At 49.3% G+C, this 25429-nt stretch overlaps 2 protein-coding genes across 2 annotated transcripts in view; both read right to left on the bottom strand.

Annotated features, from left to right (window-relative positions):
- Window positions 1-23225, bottom strand: part of LOC139826715 (dynein axonemal heavy chain 9-like) — a 59679-nt gene extending 36454 nt beyond the window's left edge. The window contains exons 1-13 of the mRNA XM_071803119.1: window positions 23118-23225; window positions 21222-21290; window positions 20148-20274; window positions 18004-18259; window positions 15922-16163; window positions 13034-13169; window positions 11811-12007; window positions 11292-11716; window positions 9074-9296; window positions 6640-6806; window positions 5403-6273; window positions 2244-2374; window positions 1006-1132 (exon numbers count right to left, since the gene is read on the bottom strand). Coding sequence (XP_071659220.1) covers window positions 1006-1132; window positions 2244-2374; window positions 5403-6273; window positions 6640-6806; window positions 9074-9296; window positions 11292-11716; window positions 11811-12007; window positions 13034-13169; window positions 15922-16163; window positions 18004-18259; window positions 20148-20274; window positions 21222-21290; window positions 23118-23209 — 3063 coding nt within the window. The 5' untranslated portion in view covers window positions 23210-23225. The remainder of the gene's footprint in view (window positions 1-1005; window positions 1133-2243; window positions 2375-5402; window positions 6274-6639; window positions 6807-9073; window positions 9297-11291; window positions 11717-11810; window positions 12008-13033; window positions 13170-15921; window positions 16164-18003; window positions 18260-20147; window positions 20275-21221; window positions 21291-23117) is intronic.
- LOC139826716 (procollagen galactosyltransferase 2-like) overlaps window positions 1-25429 on the bottom strand; it is a 119503-nt gene that overhangs the window by 69238 nt on the left and 24836 nt on the right.

Raw genomic sequence — 25429 nt, 5'->3', positions numbered from 1 at the left:
TTTGCTTCCTGTGTTTTTTTTTTCCTCTTCATTTTAAATATCAATCAACTATGTATTTATGATACTCTGTGGGCTGAAATCACCCAGCAGCAGACACAGATAGAAGCAGCGTTAAAGGTTAGAGGTAAACAACAGCATTTCCAAATACACATGCAAACCTGCTCCATTCCTGTGCTCACATCAATACTGAACATGGTGGAAAGCCTGAAGAAAGTGAAAATACTCGCTACCAAAAGACAGAATTAGGACTTTGTTCATCATCCAACACTCGCCTTTTGCTGTGAACGTTTTGACTGGTTTTATGCACCAACCTCTGAATAAAAGATGCGTCCCAAACAAGGCCAAGCAGAGCTGTGCAGGGGTGGGTGGCAACCCAAGGAAGTCCTGCCTTGGCCACAGCCACTGTCTGACCACCAGCTGTCTTACCTCTTCCAGGCTGTGTTCTGCTCTTCCCCTGTAAACAGGCCATCCCAAAGACCTTTGCATGGGGGAAGGAAGAAGTGGCTGACTAGCAGATGTCTCCTCTGCCTAAAAACAGAGACGTCTCCAAGCCCTCGGTTGTCAACACTGTCACATTTGAATGATCGGTCTGTGGCTCTTTCAACAACAGATGCTGTTTGCTGGCATCCCAGCTTGGGGAACCAAGCTCAGCAACAAGTTTTGGCTGAGATCCTCAAGAAATGGTTTCCCCCAACCTCACTGTATCCCAGCAGAAACAAACCCACTGTTTTTATGGTATCAAGAACATAGCTCTGCTCTGTGCAGTGCTTTCAGAACCATCTGCAAGCATCACCAGGGACAGATGGGACAACATACAGTGTGCGCATTGCCTTTCAGAGACGACAGATGAAGGCCAGCAGTGAAAGAGTTATTGTTAATCCAAGTGAGGGTGGGAGAAAAGGCACTCAAGAAAGGATAAGCTACAGCTGAGTCCCTAGACAGCATCTTCCACCCTGACATTACTGACAGCTGGAAAATGTGAAGGTGACATAGTGCAAGGCTTACCAGCTGTGGGTTGGTGCCATTGGAAAGAATATCCAATAAATCTGCTGAAGAAACAAAGTAAAATCTGGGAAAGGCCAATCTTTTCATGTCCAAATATTCAGCCAAAGCCTTCTCACACAGGGACAACCTGGGGAGAAGAGCAGAAAAATAGAGCCCAGGACAGGCGGGTGAATATCCTTTAATGTGTCGTGCTACAGTTTGGGTTATCGAGCAGATTCTCCCCTCCCATGGGGAAATGCCAGACATGAGCTGAGCCTGCAGGCTGGTCCTTTACAGCATTTTCCAAATAGATAACAAAGCACATAGTAACTCATAGATCTCTCTCCACTCCCAAGGGTCAAACAGACAAAGAGTCAGAGAATCCTCACCAAAAAGCAGAAACACAGGTGGAAGAAGAGGCTAGAAAGGCTTTGCAGTCTGACTTACTGTTTTAGACAAGCTCTCAACTGCCACAGGTGATTTCACACTAGGATGAAAGTTTCCAAAACTGCTTTTATTCTAACGAGCACATTTTAAAGTCTGATTCAAACCTACTCAGCTTTTTGTGCTTGTGAAGCCTGAAAAGAAACTTGTTTGCTCCGTTCTAAAATGAATCTCTCAGTGTTTACATGTTAAACTGCTGCTGAGCTTTCAAAGTTCATAAATAACATGCAGTTAGTCCTCTGTGGGGAACACGGGCCTTATCTGTTTAGGAAGTAAAATTAGATCTCTATTTTAAATGGATAGTTATTACTGACACAACAGCTATCACGTTAACTTGTTAGGTGTGTTCCAGGTAGAGTAGCTCATATGTTAGGTGAGAACTGTATCCATCTCTGGACATTAAGGTCTTTCTCAGGGAGTTTAGTTATACCATCTGTGAAGGGTACACACACAAAGATAATTTTGTTAATTAAAGCACATGGGATCAGCTCTGCTGCAGATATCCCTGCTTGGACTGCTAAATAGATATTTAAGACACCAAATTTGGGGTGGCAGTGAGGCCACATGTTATTAAAACCAACTGAGTGCCTAGCTTTGTATGTGTGCAAATCAATATTCAAGATAAGAGTTTGCACATACGCAAAGCCAGAATCCACCTTGGGGGCTTCAGGGTGATGGATCATGAATAAAAAGACTCAATGTGTGAATGCAAAGAACGCACAGTCCAGAAGGAAAGCCTTGGAGCACAGGTTAAACCAACTTATTAGAGCTGATCCCAGTCTCTGACAAAATCCTGGGACTGAAGTTGTACCTACCTACTCTGAATGTCCTCCAGTTGTTGGGACAGACCTGGTTTATTGGTGGCCTCAACCACATTTGGGGTTTTCTGAGTTTCATAGGCCAGTTCTTTAAAGTCCGCATCAATCCCTTCAAAGCGTTTGGAGTCCTAAAAAGCAACACAAACATGTTCATGGTAAAACATGGATTTTGTGCTAAAGGTCTCCATCCTCTGGGTGCTGTCTTTGGGTTGAGGGGAAAACCTTCTGTCCAGTGCAGACAGGGACCCCTCCACCATTCCAGAATGGCTCTTCCACTGACTTGCCTGAAACTAGTCTGCAAACAGGCACTTGCCTTCTTGTCACTGTATCCCAAAGGGGTTGTGGATAAAGTGCTCCATGCAGGAGGCAATGTCTAGGACCAACCATTTTCATGGGATTTAATTCCCCTTGGAAAACCTCATAAATCTCTCTCTCCCATGTCCAGGTGAAGTACCAAGTTTCCCTGGCTGCAGCAGCAGGAGATGCTCCCACACCGTGGAAAGGCTCCCAGCCTCATGTGAGTGCACTCCTCCCCTCCTGCTACAGCACAGGAATCCCAACACCCATCCACAAAACGGGTATGATGACTCTTGTAGAGGAGAGCCCTTCCTTGCCTTCAATGAGGGTATGGAAACCCCACGTCAGCACCGGAGGCCCACATCAACAATTATGCTCCATATCTAACAGGGACTCTGAATTTCTGGAGCTAAACACTGAAGAATAAAGCAAGCTATGTTCAAAACATCTCTGCTCCTCCCTTCTTCCCAGGTCAGGCCTCCTAAGTGAGGCGGGACACTGAACAAGTGTTCCAAGCAGTCCAGGTAACACTTCCACGCTACCCTGTGTTCAGCCCCAGGAGCAAGGCTCCATCTGGAAGGTTGAGCCCTCCCTACACTCACGCCACAGATCCAGCTCCAGGTGAGCATCCCACAGCCTGTCAGCACATCCCCCCAGCCCTGGATGCATCCTGAGGGTGCTCAGCTACAGAGACTTTGAGCTTCAGTCTTTCTTTTACGGAAGAGAAGCTGCTGACTGAGCCACCTGTGTCCCTGGAGCCAAGAGGGCCCCGTGTCCTGGTGCATCCAGCACAGCACGGCCAGCCGGGCAGGGAGGGGATTGTCCCGCTCTGCTCTGTGCTGGGGCGGCCTCACCTGGAGCATTCACTGTGTGCAGGGCTGGGGACACAGGAGAAAAGGAGATAAAGCTACTGGAGGGTGCCCAGAGGAGGGACATGAACTTGGTGAAGGGTTCGGAGGGGAAACCGTATGAGGAGCGGCTGAAGTCCCTGGGTTTGCTCAGCTGGAGCAGAGGAGACTGAGGGCAGAGCTCATGGGGCTGCAGGTTCCTCAGCAGGAGCAGGAGGGGCAGGGCTGAGCTCTTCTCTGTGACAGTGACAGAACCCAGGGAATGGCAGAAGATGTGCCAGGGAGGGCAGTGGGACATGAGGAAAAGGTTCTGCACCCAGAGGTGCTGGACACTGAACAGGCTCCCAGGGAGGGGTCACAGCCCCAACCTGACAGTGTTCAAGGAGAGACTGGGCAACGTCCTCAGACACATGGGGTGAACTGTGGGCTGTCCTGTGCAGGGACAGGAGTTGGACTTGACAATCCTGATGGGTCCTTCCAAGTCAGGACATCCTATGGTTCTATGGTTCATACCACTGCCAGACAGCTACTGAGATGCAGACAGCTGCCCAGCAGGATGCAAATGTAAATCATGATGCAATTTCATACATGACATTAGATAGCTCCTGGATATTAAGAGCTTGCTGGCACATGGTACAGCCTCAGGGCACTGGTTATCAGCACCTGTATATATTGCCCAGTGAGCGAGGTGTGCCCAGAATCATAGAATCATTTAGCTGGAGGAGACCATTGAGATCACTGAGTCCAACCATAACCTAAATCTAGTACTAAACCATGTTCCTCATCTATACATCTTCCAGGGATGGTGACTCCAGCACTGCCCTGGGCAGCCTGTTCCAATGCCCCACAGCCCTTTGGGGAAGAAATTGTTCCCCAGATCCAACCTCAGCCTCCCCTGGCGCAACTTGAGGCCATTTCCTCTGCTCCTGGCGCTTGTTCCTGGGGAGCAGAGCCCGACCCCCCTGGCTCCAAGCTCCTTTCAGGCAGTTCAGAGATCAGAAGGTCTCCCCTCAGCTCCTGTTCTCCAGCTGAACCCCCAGGTCCCTCAGCCGCTCCCATCACACTTGTGCTCCAGCCCCTCACCAGCTCCATTCCCTTCTCTCAACTTGCTCCAGCACCACAAGGGCTTTCTTGGTGTGAGGGGCCAAAAACTGCCCCCAGGACACTCAGCACAGCGTGCTCTCTGAAGCAGATGGAGGAACAGTCCAAGCAGAGCAGAGTGCAGGGTTGGAGACAGAACAGTGTGTTGTCCAGGGGTCAATGGGCTGCGCACATCCCCTCGTGGGTGTTCGTCCCACAGTGGTGCTGTCAGCGATGCTGCTCGTGAACAGGGACGGGGGTCACACAGCCAACTGTGGGTCACTCGTGAGTGAAAGGCAGGTTCCTCCACAGGGCTGCGAGTGGTCCAGCGGGGCCAGGAACAAGCTTGGAAGATTTTCTAAATAATCAAGAGAATAGGGAATAAGACTGGAAGCTGGACTCAAAGACAGCCCTGAGGAGGTCACAACCCTGAGGAGGGCATCAATGACAACTCTGCTCAATTTTCTGAAGCTGAAGTGGGAGAAGAGCTGCTCTCCTGCTGCACCAGCACTGGAGGCAGGGAAGCGGATACTGCAAAGCTGCCTGGTCCAGCTCTGATTTGACAATTTGCACCATCTGAGTAATTATCTCCGTCTTCTCCCCTCCAAGGAAAGAGGGAACATGCCTGTATCACTGAAGGAAGCCAGCAGCCTCCTGCTCAGCCTCCAGGAACTCTGCATCTGCTGTGCAATGGTGGAGGGGAGGAAAAACAGTTTCTCAGCAGGGTTCAGGCACAACCAACAGTACAAAAACATCCTGGGGCAACACTGGGGAAACTGCTGTAGCATTAAGGGAGCCTCCAAGAAAGCAATGCAGCAAGAGAACAGTCCTGCTTGGGGGAACACGGCAATATAGACAACCTTCTTCTGTGTAATGGAGGCTCTTCTTCAACGCTTTCCACACAGGAAAAATAGGATTTGGGATTTCATACCTTAGGAAGCTGTGCCCGTATATCTTCTGAGCCTATGAATATGCTCTCCAAGTGAGACCACGTACGCTGCACTTCGAACCAGAGAGAAATGACGGAATCTGTTGTGGACAGCTTCCTCTGCCATATGGACACTTCCTCCAAGAAGAAAGCAATACATTTGGATGTCATTAAATTCTGCAGCTGCACCTGGTTGTCTTCTAAAGTTTCTATGAGTTCCTCGTCTGACTTCAGCAACGGGATGTTCGTCCGGGGGTGAGGCTCATACTGAAACTCCATGGTGCTCCAAGTCATTTTTAGCTCCTTCAGGACTTTCTCCATACTCATTTCTCGTACCGCTTTGTCCACAATGCCACCAACCTCATCCTCAAAGTTATGGAGGTTGAGCTTCAGGAGGTCAGCCAGCGCGGTGTCCGAGTCCATCACAAACCTCACACCCGTCACCTGCATCAGCTGATTCCAGTGCCTTTCCCTAATGGCGGGATTTTGAAGTTCTGCCACAGCTTTCAGGGCCGTCAGCATGTTCTTCACCTTGCTGTCCAGCCCAGTGAAAGCATCCCACGCCCTCACCTCCTTATCCAAATTCCGAATCTCTCTTGCAAACTTTTTACACTCCAGATCCATGTTTTCCACGTTAATATCCGCCCATTTGGTGGTCTGCCAGTCATCAAGGCAAGTGCCCACAAGGGAGATCATATCCCAGAGCTCTTTGAGAAGACACAGCTCCTTTCGGCACTGCTTCAGTTGTTTATAGTCTGGCACTATGACTTCAAACAGACCAGCTGATTCATAAATCGAGGTCATGGCTGACTCCATTTGTTTAATCTCAATGTGCTTTGTATCCAGCAGTTGATAAGGCTTTTTGGGGTCAAACCTAGAAAGAAACGTTTATTCTTCATAAGTGATATTGTAACAACTTCTAAAGAAAACATAAAACAAATGGTGCCTCTGAGACACAAAGCAGACATGATACATCTATAGTACCCGTTGATGGTGCAGCCACATGGCACTGCTGACAACCCCTTTAAGCAATATTGTGCACTCAGCATCCAGATTGAATCTCTTGCTAACACCTTACAGTGTTTGCAGGGACAAAACACCCAGGGCATAACAGATACAACACCGTGAGCAGGTAGGAAATGTATGCAAGGGTTCGAGAACACATCCTCAGGACACTCCGAGATGATCCCATGAAGCTTTTCTTCCTCAGGGCTTCTCTGATGTTATAATTTCACTGTACCTGAATGGTGCTTCTTTCCGAAATCGCTCTCTGAATCTGTGTTGCTCAACATCAAACGCCGCACAGCTCTTGCGCACAACTGTCATTTCGTTCGCCTGCAGAGGAGCCACATGCTGCTTCACAGCTATCGCCAGCTTCTTTATATTGTTCCATTTTTCTGGCAGCTCCTGCAAGCAAAATTTAAATGACGGTAGGCAGTATTTGCTATTTGATATAAGATGTGACTGATCTGTTTATGGACAATCACAGAACAGGAAAAGCAACAGATTCCATGCCTAAAACTGCAAGGAAGTTTTGTTGTGATGCAAAAGCTAAACACAATTTGGGATAAAACTTATCAGTTATCCACAATTTTGAAGACGAATGAAGACTGAGACTCTAAAACTGACTGCTCTGATTGCAAAAACATGTTAAATAACTTCAGAAGAAGGGTCCCAGACCAGATCCTGGGCTCCCAGGATGGCTCGGTGGTTGAGAGAGCACAGTTCTCCTGACACCGAGCCCAGCGGGACCCAGAGCTGGCTGGAGGCAGGAGGGTGGGCTGAGGATGCAAGTTCATCAGATCGTCCGGCTTCCCAGAGCTAATTAAGAAACAGAGCCTGGGAAATTTCCAGCCAGCTCTTAGAGCAGAAGATATTATGCCAGAAGGACTTCTACAGAGCTTTCTGGGGCAAATCCCTCCAGCCTGCCTGTATAATATTAGTACTAAATAAGACAGTTTCTTTCTCAGGACTGCATCCAAGCTGCTGGTGCACAGCACTGCTAACAATCCACCCTTTGCACCTGGGATTTTATTTAGAAAGAGATTTGATTTCTTCTCTTCTCACTAGACTTCTCGAGCCAAATCCTCACCCCAGACAGTGACACCAGCCAGGGCTCTGCTGTCCTCAAGTCCCACAGCTTTGCTCTCCCACTTCCCCAGGTACTGTGCCAGCCTACAGGAAAGACTTTGGGCTTCTTTTCATCCCAGTGCACATAGTTGAGAAGACTAATGGAGATGCACCAACACTATGCAAAGAAGCGAAATAACCTGGAGGCAGCAGAGGCGGCCAGAGCAGGGCCAGTCCCTCCTGAGGGGTCTCTTTCTGGCACTTCATGTTCCAGTCTCTGTAGAAATCACTATCCATGACCATAGCAGGGCACACATGGAGCTGCTTCCTTGTCCTTCTCATACAAACTATCAGCTCCAGCCCATCCATCTTCATGGCCATGGAGGGAGCGGTACCTGGAGGAACTTACTTTGGTTTTCCTACTGTGTACAGCAGTGAATGAATTATTCAACTATGTGTTGCTGTCACTTGCCAGAAAGAACGAAACTGTTTTGTTATCTCCTCCATCTGAATGGCTGCCCTGCATACCTCATTTCTTCTGTCAGAAAAATAAATCAGTTGTTCAAATCTACACGCACAAACAGGCACCAAGCAAGCAGCTCTTGGGCAGAGGAATCAGCAGAGCTGGGTTCCCCATAGCACCATTTTTTATGCTGAACTGAAGCTGCTGTAGCAGCCAAAACATTCATTTAATGCAGCTCTTCTGTTTTTCAGGGTGTCTGTAGGAATCCAGTTATCTTTAGGACCCTTACCCGTGTCAGATTTGGTGATACAACCATCCGTGGATCACGGCTGCACCAGCAGAAAACTGGGGGATTGCTAAACCCCGCTCAGGTCCCATCCAAGCCTGCAGCAGAGGGAGGAACTTCTCCCCAAAAAGCTCTGCCTTAAACCTGGTGTCCTACACAGAGCCCTCTGCACACAACGCCCCGTGACTAAGGGGTATCCATCAGTATGCAGCCACACGCTCCTCCACCGTAACATGGTGACTGCTGCCAGTTCCCCAAGGCTGGCTGGGCATCCCACAGGCTTTTCCAGCCTTCACCTCATGGTCCCCTGTCCAGAAATGAGAAGAATTCCCCAAAGAAAAATTGATTCATCAGGGCCAGATGTGGAAAGGTGCTGAAATACTTTCATAACGTGCTCCCAGTGATGTCCTTTGGGTCAAGCAGATTGGGTGTTATAGACCTAGTGGAGGACTGAAGTCCTATGAGAAGGCGACTCCTCTGCCAACATTATCCTTCCCATCTCCACAGTTGCCAAGAACTGGCTTATTTAAAAATCATTATAATTCAAACTAATTAACAGATGTATTTGAAAATGCATTAATTTTTTTCAAGAGTAATCGCTGAGAGTTGGAGCAGGCAATTCTATGTTTTTCATACATAACAAAAGGCTTAATCTCTGCTTTAAAAGAAAAATCTCAATATAACTCCAAAATTTAGAGCTATTAAGGCACATCCCACAATAGTAAAATACTATCCACTGAGGCCCTCTAATGACAGGGAGTGGGGCTTTAAATATTCCTGCAATGCTCTTAAGCTCATACTCTTTGACGCTGGCTACTTGGCAAACCGCCGTGTCCACCGCAGCTTTTCACCCACCTCCAGTTGCTTATAGACTTCCTCCGGCAGCTCTTGCTCATACGTCTTCAGCAGTTCGACGGTTTGCTTCAGGGGCTCGAACATGGCATCGGTGACGCTGTGCCTTTCCTTAACGGCCAGGAGATGCCCCATGATCTCCACCAAACCATCATAATCGCCTTTTTCAACCTTTTTGCTCAAACCTTTGTCAGCAGTTTTTATGAACTCGTCCAGGTCAGACAAGCTGTAGAACACAAAACAGGAAAGCACCAAATGAGAGCAGTTCCTACCGGAATCATCCAGGCAGCTGGACTGGCACGGAGAGGGAAAGGCCTGGCTAACTCTGCCCATCACATGGCAACATGCTGAGGGCATCAGAACCACAGTTCATGCTCACAGGGATCCATAGATGTGGTACAGCTTCCTGTGAGGAACGGATAAATGGGTTGGGACTTCACAGGTTGGAGAAAAGGCATTTGAGGAGCACAAGTCTTACGAGGAGCAGCTGAGGGAGCTGGGGCTGTTCAGCCTGGAGAACAGGAGATGAGGGGAGACCTGATCTCTGCAACTGTCTGAAAGGAGGTTGGAGCATGGAGGGGGTTGGTCTCTTCTCTCAGGTAGCAAGTGATAAGATAAAATGGCCTCAAATTTCTCCAGGGGAGGTTCAGATTGGGTATTAGGAAAAAAATTATTCACAGAAATGGCTGTCGGGCCTTGGAACAGGCTGCCCTGGGCAGTGGTGGAGTCACCATCCCTGGAGGGGTTGGATAGACATATAGATGAGGTTCTCAGGGACATGGGGTAGTGCCAGAGTTAGGTTATGGTTGGACTCTGTGATCTTGATGGTCTCTTCCAACCAAACAGATTCTATGACTCTATCCTATGATTCTATAAGGGAGACCTGTGAGCTCGGGTCTGTGGTCTGAAGAGAGTGAATTTGAAAGGACAGTTTTCATGTCATCTCTTCCAATACAAGAATTCAACAAATGAACCTGGTAGGTTGTAAAGCTACAACAAACAGGGATTCTTCTTCGCACGCTGCCTTATTTCAGAGGGTAAGTCTCTGCTGCAGAAGGATGCAGATGTTAAAAATTCACAGCGGTTCAGAAAAGCAACCGAACATTTGTGGGAGAAAAAAAAAATCCATCCAGGTCTTTAGATACAAAGGTACAACCCATGACTCTCAAAGTCCTCAGGTATGAATGGTTAGAGACAAGGAGACTATTTGGGGGAAGTTTCCCTACCTGCTTCTTGATCTCACCAGCTGCTGGACACTGTTAGCAGAGCTTGATGGGCTCCTGGATCTTTGGTCCTTTCCATTCTTCCCTTCTCAAAACGCTTACTTTTGAAGTGCCCGTTTAAATTCTGTGGATGCTGCTGGACCAAAACATAGCCCTAAACACTTCACCTATTAAAGACTAAACTGCTGAGTCAGGAGCTCTTAATAAGAACTCCTAAATGCCTGTTCTAACCTATGCAAAAACCTCTTTGCACAGGAATTATCGTGCTGAAAAGAACACAAGAGATCACAGCAGCCACCACACGCAGCAGCCTTCACTAGTACATATGTCTGTAAATATTTCTTCGTAAGCATCCAAGCCCTGTGGCATCCTTCAGCTGCTACTGCTCAAATAAATCACCTAACACATCATCCTGCAGAGACCAGGCGGCTGAGCAGCTATTCAGAGCAGGGAACACATGTTAATGCAAAACTTACATCCAAAGCTCCTCCTTTTTGTAACCTTGAAACTGCCTCCCCATGACTGCTCATGCCAGGCAACCCAAATTACTTTTTTTACAAAGAGTGCACTCAAAAGAGCACTGCATTTAGAAACGGAGCAAGTATCTCATGGCATTAATGCAGCTTTACTGATGGCAAATTCAACAAAATAAGCATAGAGCCCTAGAAGAGATTAGATTAGTTGGACCAGGATGAACAGACAAATAGACATCCTGTCCAACACCACACAGTAGGTCGTAGGAGCATCAGCTCGCAGGATGTCGATGGTACCGAGTTCGTGGAACTGTTTGCACTTTACACACTCAGCTGGACCAGCTGCTCCCAGCAGAGACGAGGGGATGAAAGTTAGCAGAGATGCGATGGAGCTGGCAGGGGGTGTGTGCCCCCTCCTCTTGCTCCTGTATTAGCCTTTTGCTTATCAGTGTGAAATGATAAAGCCCAGCCAACGCAAGAGAAACCCACTTTGGTTCTGGGAAGAAGAGGTAGAACGGTTCCTACCTGTGCATGACGTGGTCCATGAGATGCTGCTTGAACACCAAGCTCCACCGTTTAATCACATTCAGCAGAGACGCTTTGAAAGGCCGAGCATCAACTTTCATCCAACTCTGGAAAATGCTGATGGGCTCGATGCGATTCACCTCCTCATAGATCTTCTCGTAGGAGTCAATCTGCTCTCGGAACTGCTGCAGCGTGGGAGGTGACTCAGGGACCCCGTTCTCTGCATGGGCCTCGATTTCTGCCGCAGTGAGAATGTGCCCGTAGAGGAGGAACTGGCGGAAGAACTCCTTTCTGTCCTCCCCGTACAGGTAGGAGTAGTGGTCGAAGGCACTGCGGTAATCACAGCAGGCCGCCATCACGGCCTGCACACGCCCCATCAGCTCATGGCGCATGTCGGCCAGGTCAGCCATGTCCTCCGTGTCAGCCTGGACAGAAGAGGAGAGGAGCTCGCAGTGATGCGGGGGCAGCGTGGCACCTCCTCACTGCCACACAGCGTGAGGGAGCTCCACAGCCACGGACCTGGTAGTGGAGGAAGCCGCTGTGCTCAGCCAGCCTGGGCACCAGCGATGAGATCCGGTAGATGTCGTTGAGAAGACCTTCCACCACGTCGTAGAAGCCATCGTTTGTGCCAGGGTCCAAGGAGGGTTGAAATATCAAATCTGGGATCACCAAATCCAGCTGCACCTCAAACAGGGGAGGAAGCCCTGCCTTGGGATCTGGTAGGGAAGAACAGAGGTGCCAGGTTATTTTTGAAGGGGAGAAAAGTGATCTAGAGCCACCACTAACATCCCACCACAAGACACACACATGCCCCACAGGGACACCAGGCAGGTGGGACACCCACTCGCTGGGTCCAGTGACATTGTGTCTGCATACAACGCAGAGGGGAGGCTGCCAAACCAGCTGGTGTTCTGGTACCCACAGGAGATACTGGAGAACAGATGAGACACAAGTGATTTAAGGACCGGAAAAATGCTGTGGAGGGAAGCCTTAAAGAGACCAGGCTCTTCAGCTAATCAAAAGGGAGTCTGAGAGCTGAACAATTACAGCGCATAAGTACTTAAAGAGGAGAAAAACAACAGGAACCAAGAGGCTCTTTAATTTAGTGGAGAAAGGCATGAAAAAATAAAACACCAACTGGTTCCACAAATGTGAAATTATGTGCTTGTTTTTAACAAGATGGTGAGGAACTGGATGCAATTCTCCAGCTCAGTGTGCCTCCACATCCAGGAGGGAAGCGTTCTGAAGATGTGCTTTAGCTGGACACAGCTGCTCTCAGCAGAGTGACCCTCCGTGGCAGCCTTAGGCAGGAGCTCTGCTTTGGTGACCCCTCTCCTCACTCCTCAGTGATGGAGGTTTTTCTTTCATGTCTTTCATCCACAGAACCAACTCTTGAGACTCTCCACAAACGAAAGGTTGTGTCACCTTGATGCTTTGTGCATGGGAGGTCAGGAGATGGCTGATGCCCAAGAACAGACTTGGAATGATGCCTCAATTTTGTCTGTTCACAAATCCCAGCAAATGGTGCACAGTCATCTCTGTCCCTTCCCTTGAGCAAGGCTTTGCTCCAGTGACCAGGGGACAGAGTTACCCTCTGAGTCTGGAGGCTCCTCCAGCACTTGCTGTAGACAATGCAAGAGGCAGAGTAGAAAGACCACCACAAGTCAAAGCACAAAACAGAAACTTCCTTTTGGTGAGACTGAAGATGGTATCACGGCCAGAGCTGAGGAACCAGCAGTTACCTGTGTTTTCGAGGAGGTACTTGAGTGAGCACTCAATGGCAGTGAAGAATCCATCCAGAACTATCTCATCCACGTAATCCACATAGGCCTTCCAGATGTCAGATGCTGGGTCTGCAAGTAAGAGGCTCTGGTTTTCCTGGAAGAAAAAGACGACACTTTGAAATACAGCGGGGCTGAGTCTGTCCTACAAGAGCTGCCCACAGCTGAGGACTCATGGCAATGAGCACACAGGTACCAGCCCTGCGGGGGGTGAGAAACCAGACAGACGGATGTTGCTGCTGGTAGCATGGCCACAATTTTCTCCTTCTGTCAAGGGCTGCTTTGTCATCTGAAGCAACTCAAAATAATCACAAGGTAAAAATGGAGTGCGTGAGAGACTTAGCAGCCCTGCAACCTTCTCCTCCCTCTTCTCTGAGGCCAAAGGGCTCAAGGGTGCTTTGCAGACCTGGGCCAAAGGCTCATCCCAATGCATGAAGCCTCAGTCCTTGTGGCCTGTATAATGTTACCTTGGGTGGATGAGTCCTTCCAAGTGGACTGCTTACACCTCTGCCCTACAAATGGTCATCTCAAAACAAGAGAACTTTAAAATTCAGAAAAGGGTTTTTAAATAAACCAAGTGAAAATAGTTAAAGATTGGGATCAGAAGACAAAGGGTTGGCTTACAGCCTCCCTTCTCAGCTTATTGCGTTCCTTACCTCCAGGCAAGTTCACAGTCAGGAAATTCACGGTTTTCTAGGCCACAGAATGGCCCCATCCTTCTTGCGTCTCCTCTTCCACACCCACAAGACCAGCCTGGGTATCCATCCCCTGCACCTCCCAGGCTCTGCCGTGATCCTGTTCCGGCCTTGCTATGCCCTCTGAGGGCTCTTTCTCCTAAGCCTGCCAGGGGCTCTCAACACAGGCACGGGCTCAAAAAAAACGTAAGGTCCAGCTTGCAGTCTGCTGCCAGGGGTTCAAAGCTGGCTCTATTTCATCTCTGGGGACACAGGAGAGGGTGCCATTCCCAGTGGCATGGCAGCTTGGCACACATGAGATCATAGAATCATTCTGGTTGGAAGAGACCCTCAAGATCATCGAATCCAACCATAACCTAACTCCACCACTAACCCATGTCCCTAAGAACCCCATCTGTACATTTGTTAACACCTCCAGGGATGTGACTCCACCACTGCTCTGGGCAGCCTATTCCAAAGCTTCACAATCCTCTCTGTGAATTATTTTTTCCTAATATCCAATCTGAACTTTCCTTGGTGCAACTTGAGGCCACTTCCTCTCATCCTATCTCTTACTACTTGGGAGAAGAGACCAACCCCCTCCATGCTCCAACCTCCTTTCAGACAGTTGCAGAGAGCAAGAAGGTCTGGCCTCAGCCTCCTCAAGATAGAGTGGCATTGCCAATTGGGCTTGAGTCAACCCAGAGTTGCTGCTCCCCAACTTTACACATCAACGCTGAGTGATTAAACTGCTAACAGAGCAAGCCAGGGCTCTGGTGCCTTGCAGACTCACCTCCACATTTTGCTGACACAAGAGAAAGGGGAACTTCACAGGACTGAACACTATGGGAATGCCCATTTGAAAGCACCACCCCCTCTTCACCGTCCCATGCCCTTGTATTTGACAATGCCCCCTTGTCACTGGTGTTCTACTGAACCTTTACTCCAGAGGCCTCATCCTGGTGCAAAAGGGCAATGCAAGCCAGCATCTCACTGTCCTGCCTGTGCTTGTGGGTGCACGTACCCAAACTCTCTGTGCTCTTCTCTCAGCAGCCTCAAGACTCACCTGCTCAAAAGAAGACCTGAACACCCAAGGGAAACACAGCAGACCAGCTCTTGGCCCCTTTGCTGCTGTTCCTCCAGGTTTGACCAGCACAGCAGGACAGAGGCATGGGGACATCCTATTTTGGGCCACGGTGCCTTTCCCTCCCCAGGACCTTCATGCTGCTTTGCAGTTGGTCCTGCCCTGTGAGCCACCAGAGCAGCGGTGCCAGCCCTTCTGCCTTGGCCACAGCCCCATGTTCTCTCCGGTCAATTTAGGAAGTGTTCCCATCTTTTGGGTGTAGCTGGAGGTGGTTGAGCCTGTCACAGCTGTAGCAGCAGGACAACGTGGGCATAGTAAAATCCTCGCCGTGGGTTCAGAGGCTACAGAAGTGGGTCAGAAGCCCAAGGCTGAGTGCAGACAGTGAAGTAAGGTGAGCAACAAGGGCTCAGTGTCCCAGAGAGGGTCAGCCCAGTCTCTCCAGAGTCCAAGGCCAGATGGTGACCCTCAGGAGTGGGCTGGACCTAAAATCCATCTGCCTTCCAGCCAAGGTGCTGTCCCTGACACGCTAAAACCTCAGGGCAGGTGAGGCGCAGAGATTTGGGCTTTCTCCTGCTCTGCAAAGAGGACTCTCAGCTCTGGCAAAGCCACTGGAAAAAACCCAGGGTTCAGACAGCAGCTTTTTTCTTGTTACTCAGCTTCTCCCTGGACTGACAGCGTCACCTCCTGCTCCCACAGAGGAACAACAAGCCTAAAGCAGAAAGGTCAGCCACAGCCAGCTGCCTCTCCATTTTAAGGTGAATATTTCGGAGGAGTTTTTCCTCTGAGCAGGATCCCAAAGCCTGATGCACGACTCCCCTCTAGTGGCTTCACAAGAACCAGGACTGGGAGCCAGACTGGGCTGCATCGGCTCCCACTCCTGCTCCAAACTCGGTGCCTGGTCAGCAGCCCCGCACACTCAGCTGTACCAGCTCACCCATCAAAGTATTCCTTCATCAACAACAGGTAAGTTTTTCAAATGAGTTAAGGGAGTTAATTTTAAGGTGAAGCAGCTCTGGACATTTTCACCAGAGCGGAGAGACACCCAGAGCCTATGAAGAGTCAACAAACCCCTGGAGAAGGTCCCCCCTCACCTTCACCAGCAGATGAATCCTCTGCCCTGACTCTCGGACAAGGCTGTAACGCCGTTCCAGGCGGTCCTGACAGTCCTCCAGGCTCAGCAGCGATTCTCTTTTACAATCTCTTCTCACAAATATGGGCGACGCCCACGATCCCACGATGGTCTGGATCTCCTCAACATTGTTTTTGGCTTTCTGTATCCTCTGCTCGAGGTCATGGACATCATCCATCACCATGGAGATGTGATCCCAGACACCTGGTAAAAAATGAGATGATTGACTACTTTTTTTCAGAGCTGCATGGCCAAGCTCTTGTGCACTCTCCATAAGACTTTTCCCCCACGGTTTCATGTATTTCTCACCCATCATTAACACAAGAGACTTACCACCTCAACCAAAAGAGTCACTTCTAGCTCCCTCCTACCCCAACAATCCATGGTACAGCTGCAGCCTCTGTTTTCTGCCAGGAGCACCAGCACCGTGGGGACGTCTGACACTTCCCCCTTTCCCGTACCCAGATTTAATCTGCTACCAGAGAGAGAACAAGGACAACAGGCTGAGTGTTCCTGCCACTGTCACTAGAGCAGGGACCCACAGCCCCACAAACACAGGCTGTGACAGCCCAAGGTACCAGCGAGGGCTGCATTTGGATTCAGGGAACTTCATCTGCAGGAAAGTCCCTTCATCTTTGTTGTGCAATGGAGAAAGAGTTTTTCAGCATGAGGAATTCTGCTTTGCAAGTTCCCAAGGGAGGACACTTGTTCCTGTTCATACCACAAGCCTGATGACAGAAATATATATTCCAACAGCGAGCAGTTTGCTTTCACCAAGAGGAAACAAATTGTCTTCCTCCATTCTGCTTTGCAGTTCAAACTGATCAAGCAAGAACACTGGTTAAATCATCCCAAAGTCACGGTGCACAAACCTCACCACTAACCACAGTATTTCATCTGGCTGGAAAGGATAACGAGGTGGCCCTGGCCCCCACCGGGAGAAGTCTGTCCCAAGCCAGATGGCTGGGCCAAGGGGTCCCAGTCCCTGCACAACTCAGGGAGAAAGCAGTGCCTTGGGGACACAGGGACATGACCACACAGTGGGTCACTTGGGCTGGCACGGGCAGGGAGCAGACTCTTCAACCCCAGCCTTGCCAGCTCTCACAAACCCCAATCTTGCCGTTTCCTCAGCATCACTGCTTACAGGGCAGCCTCTCTTCCCCAAAAGCCCAGAGGGAAGCTGAAGGGATCAGGATCCTGTCCCCAGCCCAAGCAGATCAAGGTGAGATGGGAAGGAGCAGGCAGGCTGGGGGCTGCCCTTTGTCTCCCCAGTGCTGGCTCTGCTGGAGAGTCCCCTGCCCTGCTGTGAACTGTCACTGGGAACCAGGTGATGGAGGCTGGGGACATGGGAGGAATCTGATGAGACCCAAGTGAGCAGGTTAACCATGAGCAATGTGCCCTGTGGCCAAGAAGGTTGATGGTACCTGGGCTGCGTGAGTAGGAGTGTGGCCAGCAGGTCGAGGGAGGTGAATCCTCCCCCTCTGCTCTGCACTCGTGAGGCCCCATCTGAGTGGTGTGTCCAGTTCTGGGCACCCCAGTTTAAGAAGGACAAGGAATTACTGGGGAGAGCCCAGCGGTGGCTACCAAGATGCTGAGGGGTCTAGAGCATTTTTCTTCTGAGGAAAGGCTGAGAGAGCTGGGGCTGTTGAGCTGGAGAAGAGAAGCTGAGAGGGATCTGATCAATGGGATCAATATCTCAGGGTGGCTGTCAGAGGACGGACCAGACTCTGTTCAGTGGTGCCCAGCACCAGGGTGAGGGGCAACGGGTACAGACTGAAACACAGGAGGCTCCATCTGAACATGAGCAGAAACTTGTTTGCTGGGAGGTGCCAGAGCCTGGCCCAGGCTGCCCAGAGCGGGTGTGGAGTCTCCTTCTCTGAGACATTGAAACCCGCCTGGACCCACCTGTGTGATCTGCTCTGTGACCCTGCGTGAGCAGGGCGGTTGGACTGGGAGATCTCCAGAGGTCTCTTCAGCCCTCACCAGTCTGGGATTCTGTGAAATCCTGTACGGCCTCTTTTGCCCTAACACAGAGCTAGCTCACCCTCCATCTTCCAGTTGAGTGTTTCTTCTGCCTTCTTCAGCTTCAAGTTAATATCCCACAGCTGCTCCTGTATGAGAGGGTATTCGACCTCCAGGACTGTCTTCAGGACCTTGTTGTATCTGTTCACCATCAGCTCCAAGCTGGCCGCCAGCTGCCGGTATGACTCCTTGGAGGAATAGATTTCTGCTGCCGTGGGTGGGATGGCTCCCAGGCGGCTGCCAGACAGGTAGCTCAGCTCCCTCAGCACCGACACCAGCTGCAGAAACAAGGCAGAGAGCTGAATGTGAGACAATCCTCCCCATTCACCTGGTAGACACCCTCCCGTCAATTCTGGGGATCTTAGGGGGTTCCTGCTGTTTTATTCACAAAGCAGTACGCTCTGAGAAGGGCCTGGACACCTCCTAGTCCAGACCATCTCCCTCCCATTGATCTTTGCCTCTGATTTGCTTCCCAATCAAAGACATCTAGCTCTGTTAACTACCCAGCCAGCAAACCCTGTGCAGCCTCTAAAAGCCATGATGATCTCTGGTTTTCTCAGCTATCCTCATCAATACAGTCTTTCAGCAATACTGTGCCTGCAGGAGGAGGCACAACCAAAAGCATCTTTGAGTTGTGATGGAACGGGATTGAGTGGGTTATTAAACTATAAACCCAAGTAGAAGTGAGTCCCTGCAACAAACGGAGCAGCAAGGTCTTCCAACGCAATATATCACTTCTAAGACAAAAAAAAAAAATCTTTGCTCAGTTTAGTGGCTTGTGAGAGGGAAAATGCTCCTGAAACTGCACATTTTGGCTGGGTGACAGAAATTCAGTATATTGTATGGGCAATGGCAGGGGTGAGGAGTATCTACAATACTAAAGTGACTATGTCCACAATGACAAGAAGAGGAAAGAAAGACGGAGCGCAGAAGGGTGAAGGGAGCAGTTTGAGGAGGTGGATGGAAGAGGATGGGATGGGAGGAAGGGAAAAGCAGGGGATTGAGGGAGCAGGAGGCCAAGTGAGATAGAACCAAACTCCCCTCCCTTTTATGCACTGGAATGTCTGAGACATCCCCACCATGGTGTCAAGGATGTCTTACCCTCTTTCCCTCTCCTCCATGGAAGGTGAGCTCTGGAAGATTCTTTAATGTTGAAGGGTTGCAAATACATCCTCCCTTTAGGCAAAATGAGGTGCTCCTATCTGCTCTGAAGGGCATGAAGGGGCTGCTAAGCAGGCACCTGAGGACATGAGGCAGTCCTCAGTATGGAAAGCTGAGAGCAGCGCAGAAGCACTCAGAGACTGGAGCTGAGAACATGCTCAGCACGTCACAGGCTCCAAACCCTGGCACCAGGGTGAAGGGTGGAAAACATCCCCTGGGGCCATTTGCTTCCCACCTTAGCAAGGAGATTCCAAGGAGCTGGACAAATCCTTTGTCTGAGAGCCAAGCTGGAATGAGCTCTGGAACCTCAACACTTTTCTCTAACAGCAGCAAGTCCCAGGGAAAGGGGGAAGTGTTTGATGTTTTCCCAGGCCCCTGAGATTCAGCACCTCCGCAGCAAATGGCATTTCACATTTGAGAGGCCCCAGCTCTCATCAGGCCCCAGAACCTTTGAATCCACCTCTGCACTCTGCTGGCTTGGACCCTGCCTCTGCTTTGGGCAGGGGGATGGTCAGGCCTCCCTGTGCTGGAGAGGGCAGCCCTAGGGAACAGAGACCTACTGGAAGCCTCCTGCACCACAATTAAGGAAATCCAACAGCCACAACACTGAAGTAACAAGACAAACCTTTCCTGGGATTTTTATACCCTTTCAGGAAGCTCAGATTTCAGGTAAACATAACACGAACCCACGTCTGTAGGATGATGCTCCTACGCTCCCCACACCAGCGTCAAACCAACCTGCTCTGGAGATGTTGACACCAGTTAACATCTGGCTACTCACAGACTTTCTGGCTTTAATTACAATCTGCGCTGCTTAAACTGTAATCCTGATATTTTACCAGGAGACAGAGCCCACAAAGGGGATGGTTAATTCATGTCACCCATAACAGATGCTCCAGGGACCTCAGCAGAACAGATCTAGTAGCGATCCCACCAGACTTGCCATGCACGGTGGGGCACAGCTTGGAGACGTGCCCTCCAGCAGACAGGAAAGCTAGTTCTTACCTGGGGATCAAAATTAACTGTGATCAGTTTGGTTTCTGGATCTCGCCGGATAAGCGGTTGAGTAAGGTTGTACTGTGATTTTTCAGAGACTGTCTGGGACCAGTCTGCATAGAGCTTCTCCTGATACCTGCCGAAAAACAAACAAACAAATTAAAACATCCACCACGTAGCTGCCAAGCCCGCACACCAAGACACATAACCAAATAAAAGCCAAGTCCACTTCTGAGGGCTGAAGAACATCAAGGAATATTTAAAACCCACCCACACCACCTCCATAAAGATCTTGGCTTCAAAGACAAACACCTGAAAACCAGTGACAGCATCAAGTCAGGAAAACAAAGATCCCCCAAGTACCATTCTTAGCAGAGGATTCAAATTTGGGGACAAACATTCAAAAGCTCAGAGCAATCAGTTCAGTTTTAGCATCAAACATTAAGATATTAAGGGAGGTGCAACGAATCCCACTCCCACTTGTGGAATACACACATTACAGCCACGGTAAGTACACTGTGAATGGGCACAAGTGGATTGAGACTTCTGGTCAGCTCAGGTTTTCTACCACAGCATCTCCTACATCCAAAAGAATCTCGTTCCAACATTTCTGCTGGGCTGCACAGCCCCTGTCCCTCCCATGCAAACTTCTCATTTCAAGATATCACAGAAAGACTGTGGTGTGTAGCAAAGGATTCCTCCTCCTCTCTCATCACAAAATTCCTTCTGGCTTAGAAAGAGACATTCTCAGGCCCTGGGCTTGCAAATGTGCTGAAAGGTGGTTTAGAGAAGGAGAAGGAAATGGCCTCAAGTTGCACCAGGGGAGGTTCAGACTGGATATTAGGAAACATTTCTTCCCCAAAGGGCTGTCGGGCATTGGAACAGGCTGCGAGGGCAGTGGTGGAGTCATCATCCCTGGAGGGGTGGACAGACGTGGAGACGAGGTTCTCAGGGACACGGGGCAGTGCCAGGGTTGTGTTAATGGATGGACATGAGGGTCTCTTCCAACCAAAACAATTCTATGATTCTATAAGGTTTGGCTTTTTTTCATATAGTTACAGTCATGCCTGAGCCACCACTTACCTGTCGAGCAGCTGGATCATTTCTTCATACTTCTCTATCACCCTTCTTCCTTCAGCAGAGTCCAAGCAGCTGGTGGCACAACAGACAAGCTCAGCGTTACATTTAGCCCTGTGAGGCTGCAGTCTCTATTTACCCCTTCCCAAAACCACCCACCACCTTGCAGGCAGAGCCTGGCTGGGGATCTTACATTCCAACCCCACCATATCGCCCAAAACCATTTCACTGCACAAAAGCTCTCCAAGCCCCAGTGCGCCCTTTTGCGGGTGTTTGCATGGCAACTGGCAAATGAGAACCACGTCCTGGGGGAAGAACAAGGGCCCAGAGCTGCTGGAGGAACACTGGTCTCCGTAACATACTCAATGCTCCGGTGTTTGCACAGAGCAGGGCAACCTCTGCTCACCAGCCACCACTTTCTGAGGTCAAAGAGGCACAGAAAGAAGCAGAGTGTGGCTCCCGGCAGACGAAGCTCTTGGCGGTGCCCAATTCATGCCCCTCAAACCGAAGAGCAAAGGTGTCCCAGAGTGCGGGAGGCAGAGCCCTGGCCACGCTGCCAGGGCTGTACAGCCCAGGGAACAGCAGGCCAGAGGAATTCTTATCATGCTGTCTTTTCCCCACTGTTTCATCTACAATATCCAAGTTTTCCTCAAGATGGTTGTTGATTTTGGAGGACATATTGACAAAACTTGAATTAACTTAACCAAAAGCTGGAAAAAAGGAGCGCCTGAGCAGTCACCGCTGGGCAAGTGCTGAGAAACCTGCTGGAAGTAAACAAGTCCTCTGAGCAAATCCAAGTAAATCCCAGCAAAACCACTTTTGTTTCTCCTTTTTAATCCTTTTTCCCTTTCAACAGCATCATGTCACCACCGTTGCAGAGCATGTTATTAACTACTCTAAACAGAGGACAGAAAATCAGTGTGAAATGCAGATCTGGGTCCTTCATGGTGGACAAAAATTTGCCATTTAGGTTCAAATCAGACATGATAACTTGGGCTCTGTGCTGGGAACAGCCCAAGAGTTTGTTTCATTGCACCAATGTCTTTGCTGCTGCAGAATAACTGTGCACTTAAAGACACTTAATGGCAAGATACAGTGAGAGAAGGTTACAAACATGGTACAGTGACGGTCAAGTTATTTTGGTCAAGTACATTAAAAAAGTGGATCCATTTACACAGAATCCTGACCAGCACACGTGAAGCCATTCCTGTGAGCTACCAGGTGCAGTCCCTAGAACATCCTCAGTTGTCATAAGTCCAACACTGCCTTGCTTACAGAGCTCTTAAATGTTGTCTCATGTGGTGCCAGCTGTGAGTATGAGGCCATACTTCCCTGACACCATCCGTTATAACAAGCATTTGGGTGATAAATATACCAGCATTGGTTTCTTTCCTTGATCTTGGGAGATGGCTCCTTTGTTTAACGCTGAGAAAGTTTTCTTCTGCCCAACAAAATGCTCGTCTGCTCCCCAACATGCAAACCCAGCTCCATCGACCCATCTCAGCTGAGTCCAGCCCAGCACTTCTCTGCTATTCACAGTTTGGATGATGCCAGAACCAGGACTTGCAGCTGAGGAGGTCCTGGAGAACATGCTGAGTGGGATTGCAGCAGGAAAGGTTCTGATACCTCTTTCAATTGCAACCCGGGAACTATGTCTGAAAGCTGAATAGCCCACTGTGCCTCTTAATCGCTTCAAAACAAATCCAGTTAATGAGTTTCTTAAAAAAAATAATGATCACAAGGAAGCTGAAAAGCACCAGTGCAACCACTTCACACCTCTTTGACTAAGAATTATTTCAGCTATAACCATGGGATAATGTTCACCACAGAAAGAAAATCAGATTGATTACAGAGAAGATAGCAAGGTGGTCATAAAGCAACTTAGCTGGAACAGACACGCACAGATGTGGGATGTGCCTGAAGTGATCAAACGGCACCTGGATTCGCGCTCGCAGCTCCTGCGCCCAGCGCAGCGCTCCAGCCACCGGCGGCATGTTCTTGTGCACAGGGGGGGAATCCTGGGGAGGGCACATTGGAACAGCATTTGACTGAACGCTGCACTTGTAACCCCAAAGATGCAACAACAGAACCTCATTTGCAGAAAACTGCTCTGATTTCCCAGCTTCCTTCCTTAAATCCAACATCTGCCACACTGATGTAGGTCTGTGACCAAGGCGAGTGCCTCTGGATCTTGAATAAGGAGCTGAGATCGAACGAGAAGCCCAGACTATGTCCAAACCTGAGCTGATGTGAGGTGTCCCTTGCCTGGGACACATTCCCCGCCCCTCACAAACACTGACATAGGGATTTCTGACCAGGAGTTACTTCTGTCCGCCTTATCTAACAGCCACAGAACAATAACCACAAATTCACAGCAAATGATTCTCTCCATGATTCTCTCCAGTCCAGGACTTGTCTCGTTCCAGTATGATCTTTCTGAGGCAAGTAAATAGGTTATTGTTCAAAATGACACACTTGAATCCTCATAATCTGATAGAAATCCACCCATTCCCCCCTGTGCCAACAGTCACGGGGAATAATAAACTTGGAAAAGGCTGATTAAACCCTTGGTTACAAAGTCCCACTCGCATACTTCGCATTTTAAGCATTGTAAGGGAAACAAAATAAATTCATTCTGAGGAGCACATGAGTGGGTTTGCAGGTCCCATGGGGTGTTGGAGGCAGCACACAAATGTGGAGAGAAACCTCCTGTCACAGCCTCGCTGGGAGAAAAGCTCAGCATGTGTCTCCATTCCCAGTCACATATCATGCATACACATTTGAAAAAGGGTATTTTTACTCCTAACCAATTATTTGCTTTAATACTAAGAACAGAGCTTTCCCAGGCATTTCCATTGCCACTAGGAGCTACAGAGGCTGAAAACATCTGCAATTTGTAAAGTTTTGGGTTCCTTAGAAAAATAAATCATTTCCCCCCCAAATTAATCTCAATCAAACTCCCTGTAAAACCCATTTTACTCAGCACGTTCTACCTACCGAGCTTCAGCTCTGCCTGGATGTGCCGGGAGTAGATCAGCCTGGCGTGGCCCAGGGCCCTGCTGAACATGCTGATGAGGACGGAGTATTTGCCAGCAGCATCTGCAGCGACTACCGGTCGCTCCAAAAGGCTCCCGAACATGTCCAGCAGCTGTTGGGGTGAACACGCAGGAAAAGAAGAGGGGAAAAATTTACAACCCCGACTCCTGCAGAGAGATCAGCTGGGACCTTCCTCCCCAGCCCAGATGCTTCAATACTGTCCGCACCGACGGGCACTTTGGAAAAAGGAAATTTGCTCCCTTTGTTACGGGGCCTCTCAGACTTTCTCTGGGGTTGGACCACATTCCAACTGTTGTTCTTCAAATGCTTCAAGATTTTCTATTTTTTTCAAAAAACTTACAAAGATAAACACTGTCACTTGCTAAAGTCTTTTCTACAAATGCTTATATTGATTTTTTTAAAAAAATACCATTTATTATTTCTGCAAGATAGATTAATTGATAAATAAACCAGCTTTGTTTCTAGAAAACCTGTTTCCAAAACTGAAACAGATCCATGTATTAATAATATTAACAAATTGATACTAACAATATCAATTCTCACCAGGAAATCCTAGAAAAAGCATGATTTCCCCCAACTTGCAGAGAGAGACACAAATATATCTCCTGGCATCCAAAAGCTTTGTGAGGGACCCACCAGCCTGAGCATCCCAAACCAAGAGCAGCCCAAAAGCTACAAGTCCCACTGTCCCACCAGCAAACACCAGCCCCATGTGCCTGTGGCTCCAGCACTGCCTGGTCTCCTCAGCGTGATTCTCACCGAGCCGGGTGCCCTGATTTCCCTTTTAGGGAAGAGCAAGGGAGCGATAAACAAACCTTGAAGGCGTGGTCCAAGTTGGAGGCGTCATCAAAAGCCTGGATGAAAATGGTGCCCAGCCGACGGTCCATGTCTTCTACTTTCTGCTGGAAACCAAAGGCATCCTGCTCAAAGTCCTGCACAAAGGCAAAACACAAGCTGTGAGGCTGCAAGATGGCACTAGGAAGGTACCTGTAACTCCTCGATCCAGAGATGCCCTCTCTTATTCACCGTGAACTAAGCCACTCCTCTGGCCAATCTTCAGCCATCGCAACGTGGCAAAGTCCTCACGAAGCTTGAGAACATTTCTGTGCTGTCCCATGGCTGAGATGTTGGCCCTTTCTCTGGGAGGGACCCTTTGG

The sequence above is a fragment of the Patagioenas fasciata genome, unplaced genomic scaffold (genome assembly GCF_037038585.1).
Source record: "Patagioenas fasciata isolate bPatFas1 unplaced genomic scaffold, bPatFas1.hap1 Unplaced_1, whole genome shotgun sequence".
Lineage (NCBI taxonomy): Eukaryota > Metazoa > Chordata > Aves > Columbiformes > Columbidae > Patagioenas > Patagioenas fasciata.
The sequence above is the reverse complement of the archived record's forward strand: the minus strand, read 5'-3'. Positions and strand labels throughout refer to the sequence as shown.